This window comes from Centruroides sculpturatus, unplaced genomic scaffold, assembly GCF_000671375.1.
Source record: "Centruroides sculpturatus isolate CEXI.00-Female unplaced genomic scaffold, Cexi_2.0 scaffold377, whole genome shotgun sequence".
Classification (NCBI taxonomy): domain Eukaryota; kingdom Metazoa; phylum Arthropoda; class Arachnida; order Scorpiones; family Buthidae; genus Centruroides; species Centruroides sculpturatus.
The window spans coordinates 73,865-98,678 of record NW_019384711.1 but is presented as its reverse complement, the minus strand read 5'-3'; the positions used below and the strand labels follow the sequence as shown (position 1 = coordinate 98,678).

General features: G+C 27.6%; 3 protein-coding genes across 3 annotated transcripts; 1 reads left to right on the top strand and 2 right to left on the bottom strand.

Moving 5' to 3' along the window:
• The first annotated feature begins 5,043 nt into the window (after positions 1 to 5,043).
• On the top strand, positions 5,044 to 6,263 carry LOC111627825 (protein slit-like). The gene is made up of 3 exons (XM_023371475.1): positions 5,044 to 5,717; positions 5,782 to 5,933; positions 5,995 to 6,263. The coding sequence occupies exons 1-3, from the start codon at positions 5,056 to 5,058 to the stop codon at positions 6,144 to 6,146; spliced, it is 966 nt and encodes a 321-aa protein (XP_023227243.1). The 5' UTR covers positions 5,044 to 5,055; the 3' UTR covers positions 6,147 to 6,263.
• Positions 6,264 to 14,678: 8,415 nt separating this feature from the next.
• On the bottom strand, positions 14,679 to 15,847 carry LOC111627810 (putative eggshell protein). The gene is made up of 3 exons (XM_023371458.1): positions 15,839 to 15,847; positions 15,128 to 15,609; positions 14,679 to 14,733 (listed from the first exon to the last, which is right to left on the bottom strand). The coding sequence occupies exons 1-3, from the start codon at positions 15,845 to 15,847 to the stop codon at positions 14,679 to 14,681; spliced, it is 546 nt and encodes a 181-aa protein (XP_023227226.1).
• Positions 15,848 to 21,474: 5,627 nt separating this feature from the next.
• LOC111627809 (acanthoscurrin-2-like) lies at positions 21,475 to 21,900 on the bottom strand. The gene has a single exon (XM_023371457.1). The coding sequence runs from the start codon at positions 21,898 to 21,900 to the stop codon at positions 21,475 to 21,477; it is 426 nt and encodes a 141-aa protein (XP_023227225.1).
• Positions 21,901 to 24,814: the final 2,914 nt, after the last annotated feature.

Sequence of the window (24,814 nt, the reverse complement as noted above, 5' to 3'; positions counted from 1 at the left end):
CCTGTGAATCATCCCACAAACTGCAGTCACACATTACATAATTTATATGTTTATTTATTCTGTTTTATAATAATTTTACACAATTACCATTTATTTTTATTCTTGAATTTTTATTGTTATACAATTTTTACAAGATTCTGATGATAAAGTAACTTTTAAAAGTAAATTTAACGTAATTTTAGGTGGGGAAGAATCTATAAAGAAAATTACATCTCGTTGGAATTTAACTGTGCTCTTTTGGTATGGGAAAGACGTTCTAAGAAGATTCCAAAATACTGCTGTGTTTGTCTTCCAATTATGTAATGTTTACTTTAAAATAATTCTAGCAAATAGATCAAACATATAAAATATATTTTATATTACTATTTATTTTCAGAATCGGTGAATTCTGTTTAATATAACTACTATTATAACACTTAGACATTTTTTCCAATTATAATTTAATTTCCGAAGTTACTATTATAGAAATACAGTAAATTAGAGTCTCTCCTTAAAGAATTTTAAGAATAGAATTTTAGCTGATGCAGTAGGCTAATACACCCAAAATAATTAAATACAGGGTGTACAAATTAAAGTCGACATTTCCCAGCTGGCTAAAGCAAAAACTATTCATCAGAAAGTCATGAAAGTTTGGGAATGCCTTAATGAGATAATAGAAACTTTTTCTAAAGCCAATCAGGCGGATAAGCTCATTGATATGTTCGGTATAAAGCTATAATACGCTCTCTAGTGGTTTCTAAAACTAATTTTTTTTTGGTTTAGAAAAATTCTCATCATCTCTTTAAAGAATTCCCGAACTTTCATCACTTTCTGATGAATAGTTTTTGCTGTAGTCAGCTGGAAAATGTGAAATTTAATTTGGGACATATATTTTACATGAATATTATATAAAACATAAGGGGTTTTAGATATTAAGAGCAATATTATATATAAATTTGTGCCGTTGATTCACTCGATTTATAATCGATTGAATCAACGGCAGGAAATTTATAAACTTATTAATTTATTACTTTTCTTATGAAATTTGTTTTAATGAAAAATTATAAATTTAACTTCTTACAAATTTAAATCTCATAATTATCGGCACTTTGTTTTTGAAATTGTTTTTTATAAATATATTTTTTTTAACTTGTGAGTTATCAAATCAATTAAAAGTACTTTTAAAAAAAGCTGGCGAGGGTTCTTGATCGAAACCAGGAAGGAACTCGAAATTTTTAATTTTACTATTGATAGGATGTAAAATTTAAGTAATAACGAAAGCTTAATTTTGTTGAATTGTGATAAAAACTTCTATTTAAAAAATATTTAAGTTTAAAAAAAACTATGACACTAGCTGAAAGTTAAAATTGTGTGTTGTGTCATGTATTATGAAATTTTATTTTAAAAGGTTTTATATAATTAATTATTATAAAATGGCAAATGCTTAATTTTGAGGGTAGTGACGAGTTTTAGAAAAAATTGTAAATGTTAATAAGAAGTAAAACCTTCATTAAGTACGATTCCATTCGGGATATGATACGTGTTCCTTCTCTATTTCCCTTCTCCTTCAACCTTTAACCCCCAAAATTTAATACTGTAGCATCAATGAATGCCCTTTATACAAAAGCCACCATGCCAAATTTCGTTTCTTAATTATTACCCCTTCCTGAGATATTAACACACACATACATATCCACGGAATTTTTCTGTTTTTTAATACTTTTTTTTTAATTTAGGGGGTCTCAAAACGTCGAGACTTGTCAAAAACCCATAGGAGACACGTTTCCAATACTTTTCGTGTTATATTATAACATCCGGGAAAGTAAAAAAAAATATATAGAAGTATGTAATTTATTTTAATTCAGTTTTATCGTCGTTTCTTTCTTGCGAAAATATTTATATAGAATAGANGTGTGTTGTGTCATGTATTATGAGATTTTATTTTAAAAGGTTTTATATAATTAATTATTATGAAATGGCAAATGCTTAATTTTGAGGGTAATGATGAGTTTTAGAAAAAATTGTAAATGTTAATAAAAAGTAAAACCTTCATTAAGTACGATTCCACTCGAGATATGATACGTGTTCCTTCTCTATTTCCCTTCTCCTTCAACCTTTAACCTCCAAAATTTAATACTGTAGCATCAATGAATGGCCTTTATACAAAAGCTACCATGCCAAATTTCGTTTCTTAATTATTACCCCTTCCTGAGATATTAACATACACATACATATCCACGGAATTTTTGTTTTTTAATACTTTTTTTAATTTAGGGAGTCTCAAAACGTCGAGATTTGTCAAAAACCCATAGGAGACACGTTTCCAATACTTTTCCGTGTTATATTATAACATCCGGGAAAGTAAAAAAAATATATAGAAGTATGTAATTTATTTTAATTCAGTTTTATCGTCGTTTCTTTCTTGCGAAAATATTTATATAGAATAGAATATACAGCAACGAAAGAATGAAAAATGTAAATATTTATTTTGCTCTACTGATATAAATTTTATATTTTATATTTCAATCTTCGTACTTCACATTGTCATTATATTAAATTCGATAATCAAAGAATGAACTTTTGTCAGATAATATGAATTTTATCATTAATAAATATACATCACATACAATACTCAATTGTGAAATCGCAACACAATGAAGAAATGCGCGTAGCAACATGCACATTGCAGGACCGGTAGAGTGAGAGACATATGCAAATGATTAAAAAAAATCAAAAATACGCAACAGACACCTGTTTATTCAGTAACGAATATGGCCTCACGGGCAGCTATACAGACCGTTATATGGCGAGGCATACTATCAGTAGGGCGATTAATGGCTGCCCGAGGCATACTTTACCAAGCTGCATCCACTGAGGTGCGCAAGTCGTCTACGGTATATGGCGGTGGTTCCCGATTACCTCACATCGGACGAGATCCCACAGGTGTTCGATGAGAGAGAGATCCGGCGAGGCTGCCGGCTAGGGAAGGATGTGAATTCCATTCGGGCCGGTGAGATTTCGCCGTGTGACGTGTGTTCGGGCATTGTCTTGCTGAAACAGTGTGTCAAGTGCGGCCTGCACCAGTGGCGGCCAAATCACAGGCTCCACAATCTGTATGACGTATTGGTCCGCTGTCAGAGTACCGGAAATGTGCATCAGGGCAGTCTACTGATCGAACGAGATACCTTCCAAAACCATGATGTCCGGTGTAGCGCTTGGCGAAAAGGGCTGGCACTTAGCGTTTTTCAGGATATCGCCGCATCCGTCCACGACCGTCATTCCTTCTCAGACAGAAGCTGAATTTATCCGTAAACAATACCCCATGCTATTCAGTAGTTCAGTTGCGATGATGACAGTTGCAATTTGATTATTCTGTTAGTTTTACGTATGTACTTTGAATTTTATCCATGTAAACATTTCCCTGGTAATGCGGGACCAGGATGTACATGTTGTTTGTGCAATAAAAAATAATGAATAAATGAATGCGATGACGACAACACCACGCCAGGCGTGCAGCCCTGTGTCGAACCATTAATGGCACTCCCGTTGCTGATTGTCTTGTGTGCATCCCGAATGCATATATCCTGTTGCGAATGGTGTGGGTCGACACAGATGCACCCGTTAACGGCGACAGACAGCTTCGGATGTCACGTGTGATTCATTCCCTCTTCGATCCATTCTGTCACACATCTCTGGATGGTACTCACATCGTGCCCAACACACGTGACAACTGAGCGCATCTACAAACCGAAGTCATGCAGCTTCCAGGATACGGTCTCGTTTCCCGGCCGTCAACTATTGGTTTAACGTCCGGGAAACGAGACTGTCATTGGCATTTTCTACGCTTCTTCGAATGTTCGACTGCTGCGAACCGTTGCTGATAGCATTTACGGTCCGAGACGGCTGCTTGTCTTTATAGCTTGAATCTGGGTACGATATCTCCCGATGCGTACGCGAATTTAATCATTTGCATATCTCTGTCACTTCTATCGGTCATGCAATTTGCATGTGGCTACGTGCATTTCTTCGTGGTGCTCCAATTTCACTTTTGAGGAATGTACTGTATGAGTATTCGGCCTTAAGGTCACTAAAAGAAGCGTTTTAATCACATCCATCAGAGAGTTTGATCAGATCCACAAAAAGGATGGCGAGAGATAGGGTCTGACTTATCCAGAATAGACATCTATAAAAAAAATTCTTGAAGTTTCCGACTTGAACTCAAATCAGAGCCTCCCTGTGGAGCTAGTTCGGTGTAAAAACATTATTAGGCCTATATATCATTCCAGATATATGATTTTTATCGTCATACTTAAGAATACTGACTCACAAAGCTCTACAGGGGAGAACCCAAAATGGCATACTCGGGCAAAATGGCACAGTGCCTTGTTTTTATTAATTATTAATTAATTGCCATCGTTTTTACTACATCCTGGTGAGAGCAGAGGATCCGGCCGATATTTATAAGAGGATCGGCAAGATCGTATGCCATCTTTATTTGCTTGTTTATTGCAGTGTTGGTATTGGTGTTTCGATTTCAACTTATTTCTCATATTTCTCATCGGCTATAAAAAGTATTAATGTTTTCCTCTGCTAACAACAAGGCAGTAGAAACCACCATTTTTATTTTATTTTAAAACACGGTATAAATGACCAGTAATTAAAATATCAAATAACAAAAATTTTGTAATATTTCACTAATCCAAATCTTGGTAGAAATTTCATCATTTCGAAATCGTAGTTGATAAGGAATGCCTGTGAATATAATATATGAAATATTTAAGTTTTCTAGATATTGACGCTATATCTTCAGCCAAATCAAGAAAATTAAAAAATGATTTTAAAAAGAATAAATGTATCATATTGAAAATTATTTATTTTTAAAATAATTTCTAAAAGACTTGTCTTAATTTAATCAAATACATAGCGTCAACATCTGAGAAATTTAAACATCTCATATATTATCTTTAGTTTAATCAGTAAATATCATGTGATATATTTATCGAATCAGAATTAAAGATTTATTTTAAGATAAATATATTAATGATGAAAAAATATTTTTCTACTAGTATTCTCAGAATGGAAGTTGCAATTCTTATATTTCTATCTTTATTCCTTATACAAACGAGAGCGACGAAGTTAAAGGAAAATTGTCCTCCTCCCGAAGACATACCAGAGTGTTTATGTCATGAGGTGAATATAAGAATTTCCTGTACTGAATTAATGGATCCTATTGTAGTAAAATCCTTAACGGAATCATTAGCGGAATACCGTGTACAAGCTTTTGAAATTCATGATTCCTTCCTGATTTATCTTCCTGTAGAAATGTTTGTTAATTTTCATATCGAAGAATTTATGATGAATCGGAGTAAGTTATTGGGATTTGAAAGTAATGAAGGTTCAAAAATGTTTGCGGGATTAGAAAACGTATTGAAGAAAATTAAATTTCAAGAAATACATGGAATTTCGTCATGGAGATGGAATGTATTCAATGTGTTGAATACTTTGACGCATTTCGCAATAATATCAAGTGATGTGAATAAAATTGACGATAATTTTCTTAGTTTAAAATCGCTTCGATTTCTTGATTTGAGTTATAATAAAATTAAACATTTGCATAAAAATTCTTTTAGTAATCTTACAAATTTGCAACATTTTTTAATGAATAATAATGAGATCCAAAAGATTCACCGTGATATTTTTCCAAGACCCGCTGCTGAATTACGACTTATTAATTTGAGGTAAATCATATATACTTAATGTTTTAATAAGGATGTTTTCTTAATTTAAATAATTATTTTATAGCTGTAATAAAATAGAAGTAATCCCCGATGACTTTTTTCAAGATATGGCTAAATTAACAACAGTATATATGAAAGGAAACAAAATAAAATTTCTTTCTCCCAAGCTATTCCAGTTTTTGGAAAATAAACCATTGTCGACTATGCATCTCCAAGGTAAGATTAACATATTTTTCGGTATATTAAATTATTTTATTTATAAACGATTATTTTTCAGGAAATAACATATATTGCTGTTCAGGATTGAATGACATTATAATTGCCAGCTATAAATCCAGACTTTACGCCGACTGTAATTCCCCTCAAATGTTGAAAGGAAAACCGCTGTCGTCACTGAAACCCAGTGATCTTTACAAAGCAAGATGTTAGCATTTATTAAAAAAAACTTTTAATATGCGAAGTTGATATAAAATTACGTAAATATGCTGAGAATATATATCACATTTTACTCTTAACATATTATGTCCTGTATTTTTAAAAATCAAAGAAATTGTAATAAAATTTATGTATGAGTATTTTAGAAAAATTGATGCCTCAAAATAAATAAATTATTTTTAAGAATAATGAAAAAATTTATGTTTAAGTTCTCTTTATAAGGCTCTATTTCGGCCGTCCACCAGCGGCCGAATGGACGGTTGGTCGCGGGTTCGTGTCTCACCGACATCCTGGCAGCGTGGAGATTTCCGGGTTTTCTATATGTATCTAACGTCTAAATAGGGCCCTATTTGTCATAAAAATCCTCCCGAGAGGCACTCATTTATCAGATAGCCCGTGTGTTGCTTTGTCTTATTCCATTACATCCTACATTTCGGTCGGATCGCCGAGGCTGTTAAGGCGTCAGCCTGCCTCTCTGGGGTTCGAATCCGACCGAGAGACAAACCAAGGAATTTTTCATGGGCATTCTGGCCCGGATATATCGGGCACTGTCTATTATCATCCGGGCTTGGCTGAATATATGGCCTGTGGAAAAAAAGGCCCCTTTAGTTCTTACAGAACCGAAAGCAGGAAAAGAAAAAGTTACGTTCAAAGTAAACTTTCTAGAAATTTCATTAGTTATTTAGGTATTAACATAAAAATAATTTTTATAATTGTTAATAATATGATAATGACGATATCGTCTATTTTTATAGTCAAAGAGTAAAAATCAGTACTACAGCTATTACGTGCCGCTTGTGACGTAAAAAGTGGATAATCTTTCCAAGTCTTGATATTTACAGTGTGTTCCACATCTCTAGGTCTTTGTTGGATTATTTATTTATCTCAATTATCTCTTCGCTTATCCTTTTCTCTATCTGTTGTAAAAATCTCATACTCACATCAAAACAGTGTTATTTTTTGGAAGAGGCTATCGTCCGAATCTCTGCTGGAAGTCTGTACGCGCCTATCCCATTGTTTTCCCCGCTCTTTCCCTTACAGAGATATAGTTATTTGTATTAGCCATTATTCACGTTCTTTTATCTGAAACACATAGCAAATAAAACATACGATTAGTTTTCTATAAAGGTGACGAAACTTTGTACTCACCTTCTATATTACACAACTGTCGATTTTGCACTATCAGTCTCAACTCAGATTACAGCGGACTTTTAAATCAAAGTATAAGCTACCTCGATTAAATCTTCAAAGTTAGAGGGAAATAATGGCGGCATTTCCGATTTTCTGAAGTGCGATGTTAGGCTTTAATGATTGACAAAATATAGAGTACATGTCATAAATGAAACTCTGATTCTGTTAACTGTAAAAAGAAATAAGTTTTCACTTTAATCTGTGGAAAAATGAGATGCAAAATAATACCGAAAAAGTTCAGGAATGCTCCAATAGTCATTCTATAACTGTAAATAAATCATATAAGAATCGATTAATGAAAAATATATGCAAAGTATTTTCGAACTTTAGTCAGATTTTATAAAAGTTGATAAAACGTATCAAAAATTTCTATTGAAGTATTGTATAAAGTTTTCTTCATTTAATACTGTATAAAATATTTAATACTTTTTTAGAGTAGTATTGTGTAATATTAATTCACTATATTGATAACTATTATAGTGTAATATTAACATTAATTAATTACGTAATATAACTGAAAGCATTTCAAGTTTAATCATTTGATTTAAATAAATACATAAATTTTTATTTTTAAATTAAAAAAATAATAATAAAAATTTATACCTAGTAAATCAAAACATCACTAGATGGCACCACCAATATAAAACTTAAATTTGTACATAATAAAATTTTTTGGTATTCGTAACGCCATCTAGTATATTACAAGTGAAATACTTTAACTGTTCACAAAGTATTTCAACCTAAGGAGGCGTTTGTTCTGTCAGAATAATCTACACTTTAACTCTAGTTTATTTCTATTCTCCATTACAAAAATGCAGGAATAACGTCAAATATACTAACTAAACGAATTAATTTTTTATGTAACTCTTAATACACATAGCTTCATCTCGTGAACAATCAAAACATGTTACACTTGAAATTCACTGTTATTTTTTATCAAATGAATTCTTAATTAAAATTTCTTTATAAATGATAATTTATGTAATATTATTTATTATTTATAATTGTGACTATCAACTATTGAGTCGAATACAGTATTATTTATATAATATACATGCATAAATTGAATTAAAATTTATCACTCAATTTGTTTTCAAAGAAGCGCAATATGTACATATATAATTGCAATTTTTGCTTATTTCATTTACCTTTTTATTGTGTATTTTCAGGAATGTATTGTTTATTTTATTTCTACTGTTTGTATTTTAATAGAATGATGTATTACAGTATTGTTTAATTGGGGATAGTAATATCTAGTCCGTTTGGACTTTACTGTAATAAAGAATGCATTGTGCTTTATTGTTTGCTATTCTGTTAAAATATATAAGAATTTAATGACAAATCAGTAAAAGATTATAAATTTTAATTAATAAGTGTTATTTTTAACACATAAATTAGAAGTTTTTAAGAAACAATTGAATTAGAGCAATATTAATCCAATTTTAAAACTAATTTTTGATGTTTAATGCTTGATAAAAGCTTTAATTTTATCTGTTAAAATAAGAGAATTATCTGACAAATAACAGCTTAAACATTGTTCAAATTTATTTCTTTTGAGGTGAGATAAAGCAAACAATTTTATTTTTTTAGGTTTCCAATTTTCGCAAATTTTAAAAAAATTTTAGGTTAATATCACTTCTATATTTTATGAGGAGAGAGTGATAAAATGACACCAAATTAGGCCATAACCTGCATGGGGACAAGACAAGACAAACGATATCAAATTGACGTCAAAGTGTACAATATTTTAGAAAACGAACACGCCTATAAAAGTCTTACCAGATTTTATACTTTTATTTCTATTTAATCTCCTGAATTCGTATAATAATTATTAATTTCAAAACATTGCAGTAAAGCGAGTCGTAAATTTTCTGTTAAAAATTGATACTAATATTTATAAATTTATAGTTTTAAATATACAACACAACACAGACATGGTCAACAAAACACATGATTCGTAAATACGTTATTTTATACGGTATTAATAGAAAATTTATATAGTCACAAAAGCGGGAATTTTGTAAATTGCAGGGTTTTTTTTATGTACTTTATAGATAATTTATGAAAATTAATTTATATAATTCTAGGCGTTCCACCCCAGACCGCCTTCGGAGTTTCAATCCTAGTGTTTTGCGTCGCTTTCCTNAAGGTAACATTCCAATAGACAATATGCAAAGCTTTTTTTTCAGTTTACAGCAGTATTTATTACACAAAATTTAAGTAAAGCTTAACATGCCGATCTTGCCCCGATCTCCCCTATGCAAATTTATATTATCAGACATATAAATAGCTAAAATAACCTTTTGTTTTTTCATCAACTTTCTTTCTTAACCATTGTCAAGGTTGAAGAAGCAACACATACGTCAATTCAACTGCCACACCTTAATTTATAGACCAAGGACACTTTTGTGCTTCCTAATATGCCAATAATTCTAAATGACATATAGGATCTGCTACTACGGGATCTTTCATTTCTTTTTTCTCAAGGTCAAGGTAAAAAATCAAATGAGAAAGTGAATATCTTCAAGGATACCGTATATATCCAGAACTACCTATTTCTGCATTCTACACATATAATTCATTGTAATAGCTGAAATATAACTTTTATTAATTAAATCTTGTTTCGAAGATGTTTTATCGGATGGATCGACCTATTAAAAGATCAAGAAAAGTTATCGATTGGAAAATGAATTTGTAAATTAAATTTAATTCTTAAAATTTCGGTATAGAAAATCATCGATGCATTAGAAAATAGAAACAAAACATATAAAAGATTTTAAAACACATTTAAATTAACAAATAAAGTGTTATACGTAATGCAAAAATAAATAGGCTATCATAGATCGCTCTTACGACCACTCGTTTTGTAATCCTGCTTCTACAATTAAGATTTAGTACCGTATACAGACAGTATTTTCTAATGTGACTATATTTGAGTATTGTATTTTTGTCTTTCGTCTCTGTTTAGAACTATATTTTCAGGAACTTAAATTTCTATTTTCAATATGACAGGAAATACGATGATTTGCTTTATAATAACTTAACGAGGATCTCTAGAAACAATGCTGGAAAAGCCAGAAATTGCTGTATAATCTTATATGAACCATTCTATTAAAAAAGCTTGCAGATAAAATAGGATGATATACGCAAACAAAGAAGTGTATAGATTAAATCCGCATTAACTTATGAATTTTAGAGAATTACCCATGTTTAATATCATTGACTTACAACTGAAAAAATATATTAAACATTTCAAATTGAGAATCTCATATAATGATTTATTTTGGAGGAACTCCTAAGAAAGTAAATTAAAAAAAATCACATTTAATGTTTGGTATAAAAAAGTTAGGCAGAACATTGTATTTTTTTTTGTTAAAGAAACATGATTTTTTTCTTATTGTATTTTTGCTCGAGGTGTCAAAATGTCATGAACGGCAGTTATCTGTGATGAATAGCTCTTGAGATAGAAAACTAGAACATGATTGATAGTTCGGGAAAATTATACACTAAATACAATGTTCAAGATTTAAAATTATTGTGACATCAGCCATCTTAACCATTATCAATTTGAATATATAACTTTTTACATGAATAAAAATTCATTTGCATAGTTTTTTTCTAATCCTTCTAATAAATAATCCTTTATGAATTAATTTTAGGCACAGATTATTGTCTCTGTTACTGTTACAGAAAACTTTTTATATATTTCTGATGAATATACTTGAATTGGATAAATTATTATATTCATAAATAAATATTAAAGGTAAAACCTTAATATATTAAGTGATAATTTTATAAATTAATTTATAAAACCGATAATATTGTCTAATTTAATAATTTCTGCAAAATAAAATGGGTCTGATGAAATTTAGATTTTAACTTATTTAATTATTTATTTTAGAATTAATTAAAACACTCTTATAAAGTTTTATTTTTATAAAAATACTATAAAGAGTTTCATGAATTAATATTTTATCGTATATAATTTAATCCGATTTTTAAAGCAACAATTACTCTTAATTACTGCTTATCTTATTCCTATAGCCTAAGAGGAAAAGCGTAGGCAGAAAAAAATAAAAAAAGGAAAGTTTTTCTATTCATTATAGTTTCTATATGTGGAAACTATAGTCTAATGAATTGAATACTGTTTCTTCTTATTCTTTTTCCTTATAATTGTTAAGAGTAAATGTAAAAGAATATAGTTCTTATACGGCAATTTTAAATATCGAGAATTAAAAAAAAACTATATANAACTTTAAAATACATTTTATTTTATTATTAAGTACTGTACAATATTAAGAAATTGTTTAAACATAATCAGAAACTTTTAAATTCGTAAACTGACACAAGATTTTGGATATTTTCTCAAACACTTTACGGCGAAAAATTTAATTTATATACGCAAATAAATTGTTTAATATTATTTTTAAAAAAGATTTTTCCTTCGTGTATTTTTCTAAAATATTTATAATTTTTTAAATAAAGAAATACGTAAAATGTTTTTAAACTTCTATTGTATATAAGTTAATAATATTTGGCTTCTCACTATTTCTTCATAAATAAATCATGCATAATTTTATTTTTAAATAAAATTAATATTTAAAATAATAAGAATATGTTAAAAAGTTTTATTATATTATTTTTTAGACAATAAACGCACGAAATTCTTCCTTATTTTCGCACCTAGGAGATAGTAAAATAACATTTTATTATATCAAAACAAAGTATTTATCATAATTCGATTTAGAAGAGAATTTATTAAAATATTTTGAAAATTTTCTATGGGAACGAATAAGTTAGGCAATAAAATGAGCATTATTTTAATAATCTGATATTCCATTTGATGAGTAAGTGCCAGATATTTTTTTCCTTAAATATTTTCTAGGCCAAGGTTGCATTTTTATTAACATCTGTCTGTTTTAAATGTATAAATTATCATAAAGTAAGAAATTATGCAAGTGGATATGGTTAAAATACACTATCAGAGGTTTCACCGATATAACGCTATATATGAAATTATCCATATAAAAAATGAAAATACTTAATTTAAGACTGTCAATACGTGTGAAAATTTAATAAATATAAACAAATTTCAATCTAAATAAAAATAAAAAGGAGAACAAACTTCTGTACATTTGGATTATATAAACAGTATGTATGCATGGATGTGTTGGCCTGCAATTTTGTTTTATGTCTCATGACCTATGGACCAAAACTTTTGAAATTTGGCAAGAATTCTTCTATATATGTGTTATTAGTACTATTATATTTTGGATATTATACGGGGAAAGGTAGAAAAGTATGGGTTAAACATATTTTTATATTGAAAAATAAGGCTTTTGCTTTTTTTTCTGTTTTAGAAATTATAGTTGAAAATGATCAGACTTTCTTCCTGGTTATCTTTAACTTCCTGCGAAAAGTCATAAAAGAGCCCTTTCCAGCTTTTATCAAATTTCCATTTCTTCGCACGTTTGGTAATAAATGCATGTGTAAGCTTTGTACATTTTTATTAAAATAACAAACAAATATTTATAACTTAAAAACCCATAAATAAATAAATCTACTCCCGAATAAAGTAGAAAAGTAACCTCTTTATTGATTTAAAGTCTAATTATCATCAGCAAAAATTATTTTGAATAATTCTAGTTTAATCTGAAAACGATTAGCTTCTTTCTCTGCTTGAGAAACAATTAAATTTGTTTTTCTAAATAATAATTAATTAATTTCACTAATAAAATTTTTCTTATTTATTTCTTTAAATTATTTAAATTTATTCCTTTTTAAATATTAGCATCAAACTGATTTTAATTTGAAAATAATAAACTTTGATTTTATTGGAGAAGCAGGCAAATATAATCATTGTACTTTCTCAATAGAAAGCGATATAAGGTCACCTATTGTTAAGCGATTTAACGAAAGTGACTAAAAAATTCCTGTTTAAAGTTTGATGACCGAATAGTTGGTCCTTTGCAGTAACCAGGAAGGTTACACAAAGAAGCCACTTTATTAAATGGGTCAGCAGATGGAAAGTCCGTCGAGCAGGGCGTATCCCGTTGACCTTGCTACTTCATCAATCTGTAGATGTACCAATTGATGAATGTCACGTGATAGTTTACGCCCTTCCATCAAACTGACCCTGAGAAATTAGTATATATAGAGAGAGAACCGAAAACTACCCATCGGCTGACTGGAATATCCAAGAAGCAAATCTTTCAATATGAACAAGTTGGTATGTAAATTTTTAATATTTTAAAATTTTTATATAACTTTTCTTCTACTTAATCACTTGTTTTATTCTTAGTACGTTTTATTCTTCGTCGTTGCTTTATTCGCCGTGGCTTCTGCCATTGGTGGTGTTAAGGATGCGGTTGGAAACTATTATGATTTTACCACCGGACAAGTTGCTAGTTCTGCTACTGGAAAAGTCTACAGTCCTCATCATGCATATGCTCCTTATGCTGCTTATGCTGCTTATGCTTACCCATATTACCACGGTGCCTATCTCGGTTAGAAAAAGGTAAGCCTTAATTATATCCAGTTTAACACCAATATTTGAAGATTTTCTGTTAATTATATTAATTTATTTATAAAAAAAATCTCTTTATAGGTGATGAAGAATTTCTTAAATGTTTTATAAATATTTCTAACTTCGACTTTCAACTGTTTTTTCTATTGCTTTGTCTTTCACTGTAAATAAAATTCAATTATTTTTGAATAAAACGTCCTTTTTTCATTAATGTTTTACGTTTTGTCACCTACAACTCAATAAAAACATTTATAACGGAAATTTAACTTAAAGTATATTGCTCGAATTTACATTAATGAGAATAGAAAGAATTATAGGCTTTTATTTTATATTATTATAAAGATAAAATAAGAAAGTAAAATAATTTTAAATGTTGTATTCTCCCTTATTTCCATATATATTTTTTGAATTGATAATCTTTTAAAATAAACTATAAAAATGTATCTTTTCGAATGAACCGCAGCAATGTATAGAATAAAACATTGAACATAAAAATTAAATATTAAATATTTAAAAAACACTCAAATTTTAAGAAAAATATTTATTTTACATCGTTATACAAATCTACATATAAAATAGACTTATTAAGTTTTTAACTGTAATAACATAGTTTTAAGGTAAAATTGTTATTTTTTTTTCCATGCAACATTGTTTAACAATCCCTTAAATGTAACACAAACCTGCAACTTCTACTTGTTCTGCAGGGAAGGCAAACCAAAGATATATATTTTATTTTTAAATTATATATCTATAAATGATACAAATTTATAAATATAATTATAGAATTTAATCATACGAAATATTATAAGCTAATTTTCAACGTTGTCCTTTTTGGCGGGAGAATCTTCTTTAGACGGATTCGAGCTAAAAAAATTAGTAATAATGATAATTTTATTTAAACTGTTATTCGAATTTAAAAAAATCTTATATTAAAGTTTATTTTAGAGTTTTAAAAAGTAAAAAAATATTTTAAATATGTCATAAAATATTAAACTTTGTCGAAGTTAATACAGCCAAACCTCTAAGAAACGGAAAGGAAAGAAAAAAATGGCCGTTGTTTGGAGGTGTCCGTTATTAGAGGTTCGACTGTATAGGGCCTACATAAAAAGACAAAATTACGATTGCCTATCGTAACATTTAACATAGTAATTATTATTTTTACAGATAAAAATCTATCCTAAATTATAAAAGTTAAATAGATTTTTTGAAATTAAAATGCTAATTAAACGTTTGTATACAATGAAAACATTCATCTTACTCTTTTTCTTTATCTGGGTTGTTGCTAACGGCTTTTCTACTCCATCCTGGATCGTAATAATCCCTGTAACGGTGATAAGGATAATCATAACGATATCTTTCGTCATACCAAGGATAGTTTGGATATCTCGTATTGTGCCAAGGATAATGACGATAATCATCGTAACATTCGTATCCATATCCGTATCCTTGTTGGCAATTAAATCCGAGACGTTGGTATTTATCATAAACGTCTTCTCTTGGATAATGACGATCGTATCTATCGTAACTGCGATGATAATCGAATCTATATGGTGGATAATAACGATCGTATCGTTGATACTGTTGATAATATGGATCGTAAACGTTGGATGATGGTTGATAGCGGTCGTAACTTCGAGATGGAGGAAAGTAACGATTTAAATAGTCTTTGTAGTAGTTGTTACTCCAAGAGTGTGGAAAAACATCATCTAAGCAGAAGAGGAGGAGAAGCAATGAAGCTAACTGTAAAATATTAATAAAATTATTTTCTTATCATCATTATAAATAGAATTAAAAGAAAATTGAGAAATTTTATATCTGATTTCTTGTGATCCAGCTTATTATTAAAATATTTATTAATTATATAAAATTTTATGATGAATATTATTAATAGACAACTTCTACGAGTATAAGCAACAATTTTTATTACGAAATTTCAATATAAAATTTAAATGTCATGTCTTATACTTACCATCTTCATCTTGTCTCTACGCATAACTGTTTCAAGCATGCATTTTTCTTCAATTTAAAGATGAAGGGCATTGCTCTTTGCCCGAAAATATCACGTGACTTATGACATTGAATATCTTAAAGGTCAACAATAACAATTTTCCAAGTCCAATCACCATGTTAGTTATTAAAGGCTATTTTCCACATGAAGATTTCTGTATAAAAATCGTAAAAGCATAATATATAATTTTTTTGTATAGTGTAACATGGTACGAAAGAAAGCCAAAATTGCATCTAACGAGAAGATAATGACATTAAAACATGATAAAAAAAGGAATAAACTGCATCAATATGTCAAATTAAAATATTTTTGAAATAATTTCTTTAAAACAATATTATCCTTTTTAAGAATTCATAGAAAAAATTAGGAATTACAGTAATTACATTTTATAAAAACTTTATTCGAATATTCAGTTTATTTTTTACAAAATAACTTTTAAATATTATATTAAATAACTTTAATATAATAAAATTACTAATAACTTTTAAATACGCGTATACGTATATCAAAGGTGTTTATAATGATAATATCAAAAAACAAAATGGGATAATTTTTTATTTCTCAAATTCGTAGAAAATTAATAATTATTTATTTAATAACAATGAATGTTTCTATTGTTCAATTTCGATATAGGATAATGAACTCAAAATAAATACACATCACGCAATGGTATCGATGTTATCACCAAAATTTGGCCTTGAGATAAGCATCAAACCATACATTTCATTTATAGAAACTTCGCTAAGTGATTTTTTAGGAAAATATTAAATTATTTCACAGATTTTTCATACTTCTAATGGATTTACTCTTACGTTTTTAAGTAATATATAAGAAAATTTAACATTTCAGAGAGTATTATTAAAACTTTTTATATACTAGAACTTGATTTATAATAGTCAGTAATTTATAGAATAAAAATGAATGAAATTATATTATTTTGTAAAAAAATGATAGTAGAAAAGTATTTTCTTAAATTAAAAACTAAAAAAATATTGATGGAAATAAATGAAAATGATTAAATCTTAGATAATTTAATTACATAGTTTCTTTTAATAAGTATATTTCACACGAATTACTTTTTTATGTTGAAAACACAAAAAGTATAATACATAAATATAATTCCTGTTTGTTATTTCATATAAATTTCAAACAGAAATTTCACAATAAATAACAATAAAAACAGTAAAGAAATATTTTCCACAAATTTACTTTCATGTAAAATGACTTAGAGATTTAGTTTTTGAGTTCTTTGCCCTTAAATTAACAGATTTATAATTATATTTTCTAGGAAGTGATGTCACTGAGGTGTATTTAAGTAAAAAATCGAACTATCTTACTGTAACTAAATTAATTAAAAATTTTATAAATCTCTGAATGTAATGTGTGTTAGTTATAAATAGAAAAAATGCTTTAATTAATTTATTTCTAATTAAAAAAATTGTCACATTTATAAATCAAAATGTTGTTTTATTATATACCATTTGAATACAGCGAATTAAATATTTATTTTAAAATACTATAATGTAAAACGTTACAGAAAAATTACTTTCCAGAAATACAGAAATAATTAATTATTATTAAATTTGTATTTTAAACATGAAAAGCACATTTTACATATAAATAAATTGATATAAAATATTTACCATAAATTAAAAATAAAAATTTTGTATGAATTTGAAGAATGTTTTACATAATTTTAAAAAATGTAACAAGACATAAAAAGTATTATAATCATTAATTTTATACACTGAACAGTTTTATTTAGCAATCAAAATATAATTGAAAACGCCTATAAATTACATAAATAAATAAATAAAATTCAGACTGCATACATGATAGTAATTCAAAATGTTAAAAATTCTTTCATATTTATACAATTACACGATTTACGTGTAATTATGGAGAATATAACCAGTAAAATCCATAATTAAATTAAAGAACGTAATAAAAAATAAACTTTGAAATACTTCGAGGAAATGGAGAAGTTCCATTTCCTCAAAGTATAATGTACAGTACGTGATGTACAGTACATTATACTTTGAGAAATAATACATAAAATAGTCAAAGGATTATGTAGAAGTATTTTCTTTATCAATAACTGGTCTTCTATTCCACCCATTATAATAGTAATCCCTATAAATATCAGGATTTACATATACAGTTTCAATAGAAACTCTATTGTTACTCTGATTATCGTAACAACCATTACCATATCTCTGTCCTCCTTTACAGTTATAATCGTATGTGTTTTGATGCTGTGGCCGAAAATATGGGTAATTATTATCGTAACCGACGCCATTATCGTATCTGTTTGGATAATAGTGGTTTGAATTATAGCGATCGTAATATTGGTTGCTGTTGAAAGTTGTTGGGTAATAACGATTATAGGAATTTGAAGGAGGATAATAACGATTATTGTTGATTGAAGGTGGATAGTAACGATTGTACGTGCGAGATGGTGGATAATAACGATCGTAGTTACGTGAGGGTTGATAATAATGATCCCAGTAACGTTGATAGTAATGATAATTCCAGTTGTTTCCTCTTGTTATGTGTAGCATGACTGCGATGAAAATAAATGATAAAGTTAACTGAAAATAAGAATAATAGTATTAATAATTAATGAAATATACGCTTTAATAATATATATTTAAGTTGTTGCTTTAGAATATGTTCCAGTATTAAATAAATTTAGACTTAATTTTTTCAACGAGGAGTTTGAGATCTACTATGGTCTTATTCTTAATATAGTATTGAGAATGTAATGTAAAAAAATTAAGAAATAATATTATATTACAATTTATATAAAATTATCTTAAACAAAAATCATATTTCGACCATATAACTATCAAAAATAAAGCTTATAAAAATGAAATGAATCTACTAGGGAAAAACATCGCTAAATTAAATAAGACTTCATTAATTCTTAATTTCCAGTAATTATCTTGTACACAAAAAATAATTTTTAATTAATTTCTGTTATTTATAGTAGAAAACATAAGATAAACGTATGCTAATTCTAAAATAATTTCATTATTTAAATTATTGGACTAAACGCATTTATCTTTCGAATCTTTAGATTTATATGCTAATTATTTCGCACAGAATTTTATAACTAAATTTTCAATGAAGTTAACGATCCAAATCGGTAAACAATTGAAACATTTCATCACTAATAAATGGCATTTGCATACTTACGATCTTTGTCTCGTTCATCTCTGCGAGTGGTTTCAATACTCGATGAACCCAATTTAAGTAGCTAAGTGCAACGTTCTGTGCTTGAAAGATCACCTTGACATTGAACGTTACCAAAGGTCATTATAAATAATATCCTGTGCCCTTCCACCTAACTTTATCCTGATGGATAAATACAGATGATAAACAAAGTATATTTATTATAGTTCGACTTTCTTTCAGGTTCATTCACTTATGAACACATACAAATTAAATTCAAAACGTGTTTTTTTTATATTTAAATTTAAAAATAGTTTTCCAGATTTAAAATATTTAACTTTAATTTTTATTTTATATTTTTGAAACATGCATTTTGAATATTTTTGCAAAAAACTATTGCTTGTCGTTTGTTTGTTGTGTTTAATTACACAGTATGCGAATTAAGCCCATCAGCAATCGTTTGCTTCTAATATAAAGAAAAATATAAAATTAATAATAAAAATTTTAAAAAGTTATTTTTAAATGAAATAATCAAAATATATTCCTGTATAATTCAATGCTAAACTCTCCTGTTTATGGTTCTTGAAGAAGTTTACCCACGAAGAAATGAATCTCTTCGTCATACTAAGTGGAAATTGTATTTCATATTAACATAGAAAAGACTCCAATTTTAAATCTTGCAAGTTGTTAACTCTATTTTATTAGCTTTATAAATGCATTTTGTATGGGAAATTGTTTTGATACGTACTCTTATATATTTTTTTATTACGTCATAACTAAGTAGTATAATCAAAATACGAGATATTTCTTTTTATCTTTTCTATTATGAATGTTAATTTGCACAAATTTATATGATAAGGTAACTGAAATGCATAAAAACATAGGGAATATTCTTAATTTCTCAAATTGAATTAGCTATTTAGTGATATAGAACAACAAAGTTCAGTTCTATCCAATCTATCTTTTAATAACTTGAAGTTTTTTTCTAGAAACGTATTTTTGACGAGAATTACAAAGAAAAATTCTAAATTAATTGGAATAATGATGAATATACAGATACGTTAACATTGAAACAGTGTTTAGCTGGAAGGAAAATAAGAAAAGAACAAGAAATCGTTTTAAAAAACCATTAAAAAAATAGATTCCAATGTAAATATATTATAAAAAAATAATCTAAAATTTATTATTACAGCCGTAATTTATATAATATCATTTATATTATAAACGCTATTTTAATCTAAATATATTAAAAAGTACGAAATTGGTATTTGTAAGTTTCTTTGCAATGTATTTAAACCCAAATCGCAAATACAACGAATTTCATTTAAATCTTACAATAATCTGATAAAAGCTATAATTAAATTTAACATGTTTAAAATTGCATAAAGTTCTCCACAATTGATTAACATCGTTCTTTACATGATTGAAATTCATTGAAATGATAAATTGACGATAATTTTGCGTTCATATTCCCATGAGAAAATATTAGATATGCATGCAAATAAAATTAATCATTCATATCCTAAAAATTCTATATTAAGAAATAAATAAAAATAGATTTTTTTTCGGTTTATTAAATATTTTTATTAAGATAAAATCATATGTACAAAAAGTGCAAACCCGTCGAGAGTGTTGTACAGTACATAGTAAACATATACATATATAATTACAAGCTTAATAAGTTTTTACTATATAAATTTTTCATTTATATATTAATAATATGAAATTATAAATATATAAATGAAAAATATATTAATTCGTATAATTTGTGTTGTTTGTGGTTCTCTCCTTTGGTAAAATTCATTGAAAGTTTCTTGAAGCTTCGTTATCTGCTAATGAATAAAGAAATAATTATTAAATTTTATGTTTATTTAATGTTTTAAATATTTTAAACTCATTTATAACATTATAATTAATCAATTAAATAATTTAACAGTTTTTATTAAGACATTATTGTGATTAAGAGTAATTTATGTTTTAATAATACTTTTTCTCTTATCATTTATTTATTTAAAAAAATAATATATTAAATACATTAAAGTTCTTAACAATTTCTGTTATTTCTCTAAATTAAAGCTAGGCTTTAATTTTGAAAATTATATAAAATCATTTGCTATTGTATGAAATTTTACTTATTTACAAAAATTATTTTTATAGAAAAATAAATAATTTAATTATTAGTCTATTAAATACAGTATATCTTATTTACTTTATAATTTTGACGAATAAAATATTTATATGTTTATAAACTTTATTAAAAATACATTATTAAAGTTATTTATTCATAAATATTGAAAAAATACATTTTTTTAGATTAAAATATTATTTTAAAAATTTAAACATATTTTAAAACAAAATTCCATACTGTTTAATATAAATATTATTTGATAATGATCTACTTATAGTGATACCTTGTATACAAATTATCCGTGTAGTCCGTGTCCACCTCCAATTCCTGCAAGACCGTATCCTCCAAGCCCATGACCGCCTCCAAGACCTCCAAGCCCATGACCACCACCAAGACCTCCAAGTCCATGTCCACCAAGTCCGTGTCCACCAAGCCCGTGTCCTCCTATTAGACCATGTCCTCCACCGAGTCCATGACCTCCAAGAGCTGCAATTCCACCTAAACCGTGTCCGTGTCCACCACCCAATCCAAGTCCCACTCCATGGATATGAGGAAGATGATATTTGTGGAAATAACGTTTGCTAACAGCTATTCCGATTTTTCCATGTCCATGATGTCCTAAGCCATATCCTCCAAGTCCATGACCATAATGACTATAAGTGGGATGGAACTGGATATCCGAATACCCAGAAACGGCCACTGCCAGGGCATTTGCCACCATACAGGACACTATCACACAAACCTAAATGTCGATGTAAATAATCTATGTTAATTTTTATGAATAAATTTGAATATAATAATAAATATTCATAAATATAGAAAATTTTAATTATTTTTAGTATAATCTTTTTAAAAAATCAATAAAAATTAGGTTTCGTACTGTATTTTCTTTTTCATTGTATGATACAGATAAAGATTAAAATATAGAATAATAACAATGCTATAAAGGGAAAATGTAATTAAAATCGAACAATGCTAACGGAAATTCATTGTTCCCTTTCACAATTGTAACAATTTTAACTCAAATTTAGAAATTTTGATCATTAAAGAAACACGAATTTCGTTAATATTATCGAAATATAAAAGAAAAAAATATATATATGATACATAAATTTATAGGTCATGAAAGGTAATGAACCAAAAAACGATGAACAGAAGGTAACAGTTGCATCAAACAATGAACTGAAAATTGTTAGTTTCTAAAAATATGAAATAAAAAAAGGAAAGTATGCTTTTTATGATTTTATATTAAATATGAATATAAAAAAATATTTGCAATATCTATCTGTCAATCTCTAAATTAATTCGAGCTATCGAACTTTAAACTGGTTCGAAACTTAAGAAGTATGAAGGAATATATGGAAGAATAACGTTAAATTAATATGAAAAAATTCTTGAATTTTAAAGAAAAATATGACATATTTATCTCATAAAAGTACGTTAAAATAATATAAAGGAAGCCATAAAATACTAAATTATGTTTTAATATTTAGAAAAGGGCAGAGTATAAAATATAGAAGTTACATGAAATGTCATATTAAAAACTTAAAACTTATCAATACTAACTTGTAAGATATTTAATTACAAAATTAAGAAAAAATTAGAAAGATTAAAATATAAAAAATAATTCATTATTACTGTAAAAATGATATTTAGAATATGAAATTATAAAGCAAATTATACTATGAATATGGGATAAACTAATGTTAAGATTTTCAGCACTAAAAATCATATAACGTTATAATTTTTAACGTATATGATTTTAATGCCTAGCTCTAGATAAAATTATAAAGACTAAAATTTGAGATAAAGAAGCTAGGAGTAAATACAATAAATAGGAATCTAAATAATAAGAGTTATATGGAATATAGGGAGGATAGCATACAGTTTGTAAGAAATACAAAAAGTATTTTAACTGCTACACTTTAAAGTATATTAGTATCTACAAATTAAAGTAAATAACTCAACTAAAACAGTTAAAAGAAGCTATTTTCAACTTAGTCACGACTGAATATACACGTTCTAAACTAGAACTTAACAATAATCGACTCTGACCCTCATTGTTCAAACGTCCTATAATTACGTATTCTATCATGACCATGCTACTACAGTATTATTTTAACAGGGAAAAAAAGGAAGGGTTATAGACTAGGAGGACATAACACAGTAAACTACTTCACAGAATTATAACAGTAAACCTGATTGAAAGTCTAGAGAAACACTCTCCATTGTTTGCAGCATTAAAAGTTAACGAAAACTTGAGCCATTTTGAAAGATAGGTATAAATCCAAAATCCACTCACCAAAGTTAATTTGTACATGTCGCAGTTAGAAGTGAAAATTGTTAGTTTGTCTCCGTATTTATAGTCAGCTGAGAAGCTCCTTTAGAATATCTAAATGTGGAACTACCCCAATCGGTGACGTAAATAATTTCACGTGAGAAGTGTAGGAGATTGACATTACGTAGCCAGAAGGAAAGGAAAATTTTAGTTCCACATGATATATTTGGGACATCGTGGAACATAAACATGCCTCTGGGCTTACAGTAACGGTAAAGAAGATCATGTATATACCAACAAAAACATTCCCTGTTTCGAATCGCACCCGAAAATGCCTTATATTTTAAGTGTAGATATACAGATATGGTTGTGTCGAAAAGTTTTCTTTTATTCTCGAGTTCAATGCTTTTGTTTTGCTTCATCTGATACCATTTACACTTATAAAAACATCGTTTTGAATTATTTCACTCTTGTAGGTCATTAAACTTGATATTCTTTTATAATATTTTTGCTTCTCACGTTACTCAGCACAGTGTTAGATAAAGCTTAGAGAAACTAAAATTGTCGAGTCTCAAGCGCGTGGCTTGTAATATTTTTCGGTTTTTATAATAATATGTAATATGTTTAGTTATATAACATGTACTTTATATAATCACTCATATAATTATCATGGTTTAATACTCAAAACGTAAATTTGCATACTTTAGCATGCCACGATCTAAAGCAAAAACATTTACATATCTTCCTATTTAAAAATATATACAAAGTAAAAATTTTTGATTTTAAATTTTTGAAACAGAATATAATAATTTATGACAGTTTGAACTTATTAAACATTTTAGATGCACTTAATTTACAATATTTTTATTGGGCGTAATATCCGACGTTTCGCATCAGTCCCCATCTTTACTAAATCGAAATAAATATTTAAAGTTGTTACGTTACTTTTTTATATAAAACGAAAGCTTTAATCGAAATTATAACATAATAAAAGGACCACGACCCTTTTGAAAGTTAAGAATTATTAATAAGAGAAAAAAAATCAAGATTGCTTTTTTTCTTCTCTAGTTGCAAATATAATCAGTTTAGAGTAAGCAAAATCATTCGTGTGTGAAAGCAAAAGCGAATTTTTCCTCTTACTGACATCTCTAAGCGTCACATGAAAGAATAAAAGAGATAATCTTTAGGTGCAATGTTATGACCCGACGATTAAACTTGTTAAACGTGTTATCAATTTGTTTTTTTAACATTTATCTGTTTTTTTTTATACTATTTAAAAAACATTCTTTATCAATATTATCTAATAAAATTGTTTTTCCTATATTGATTAATCTATGAATTTATTCTAGTATATCAA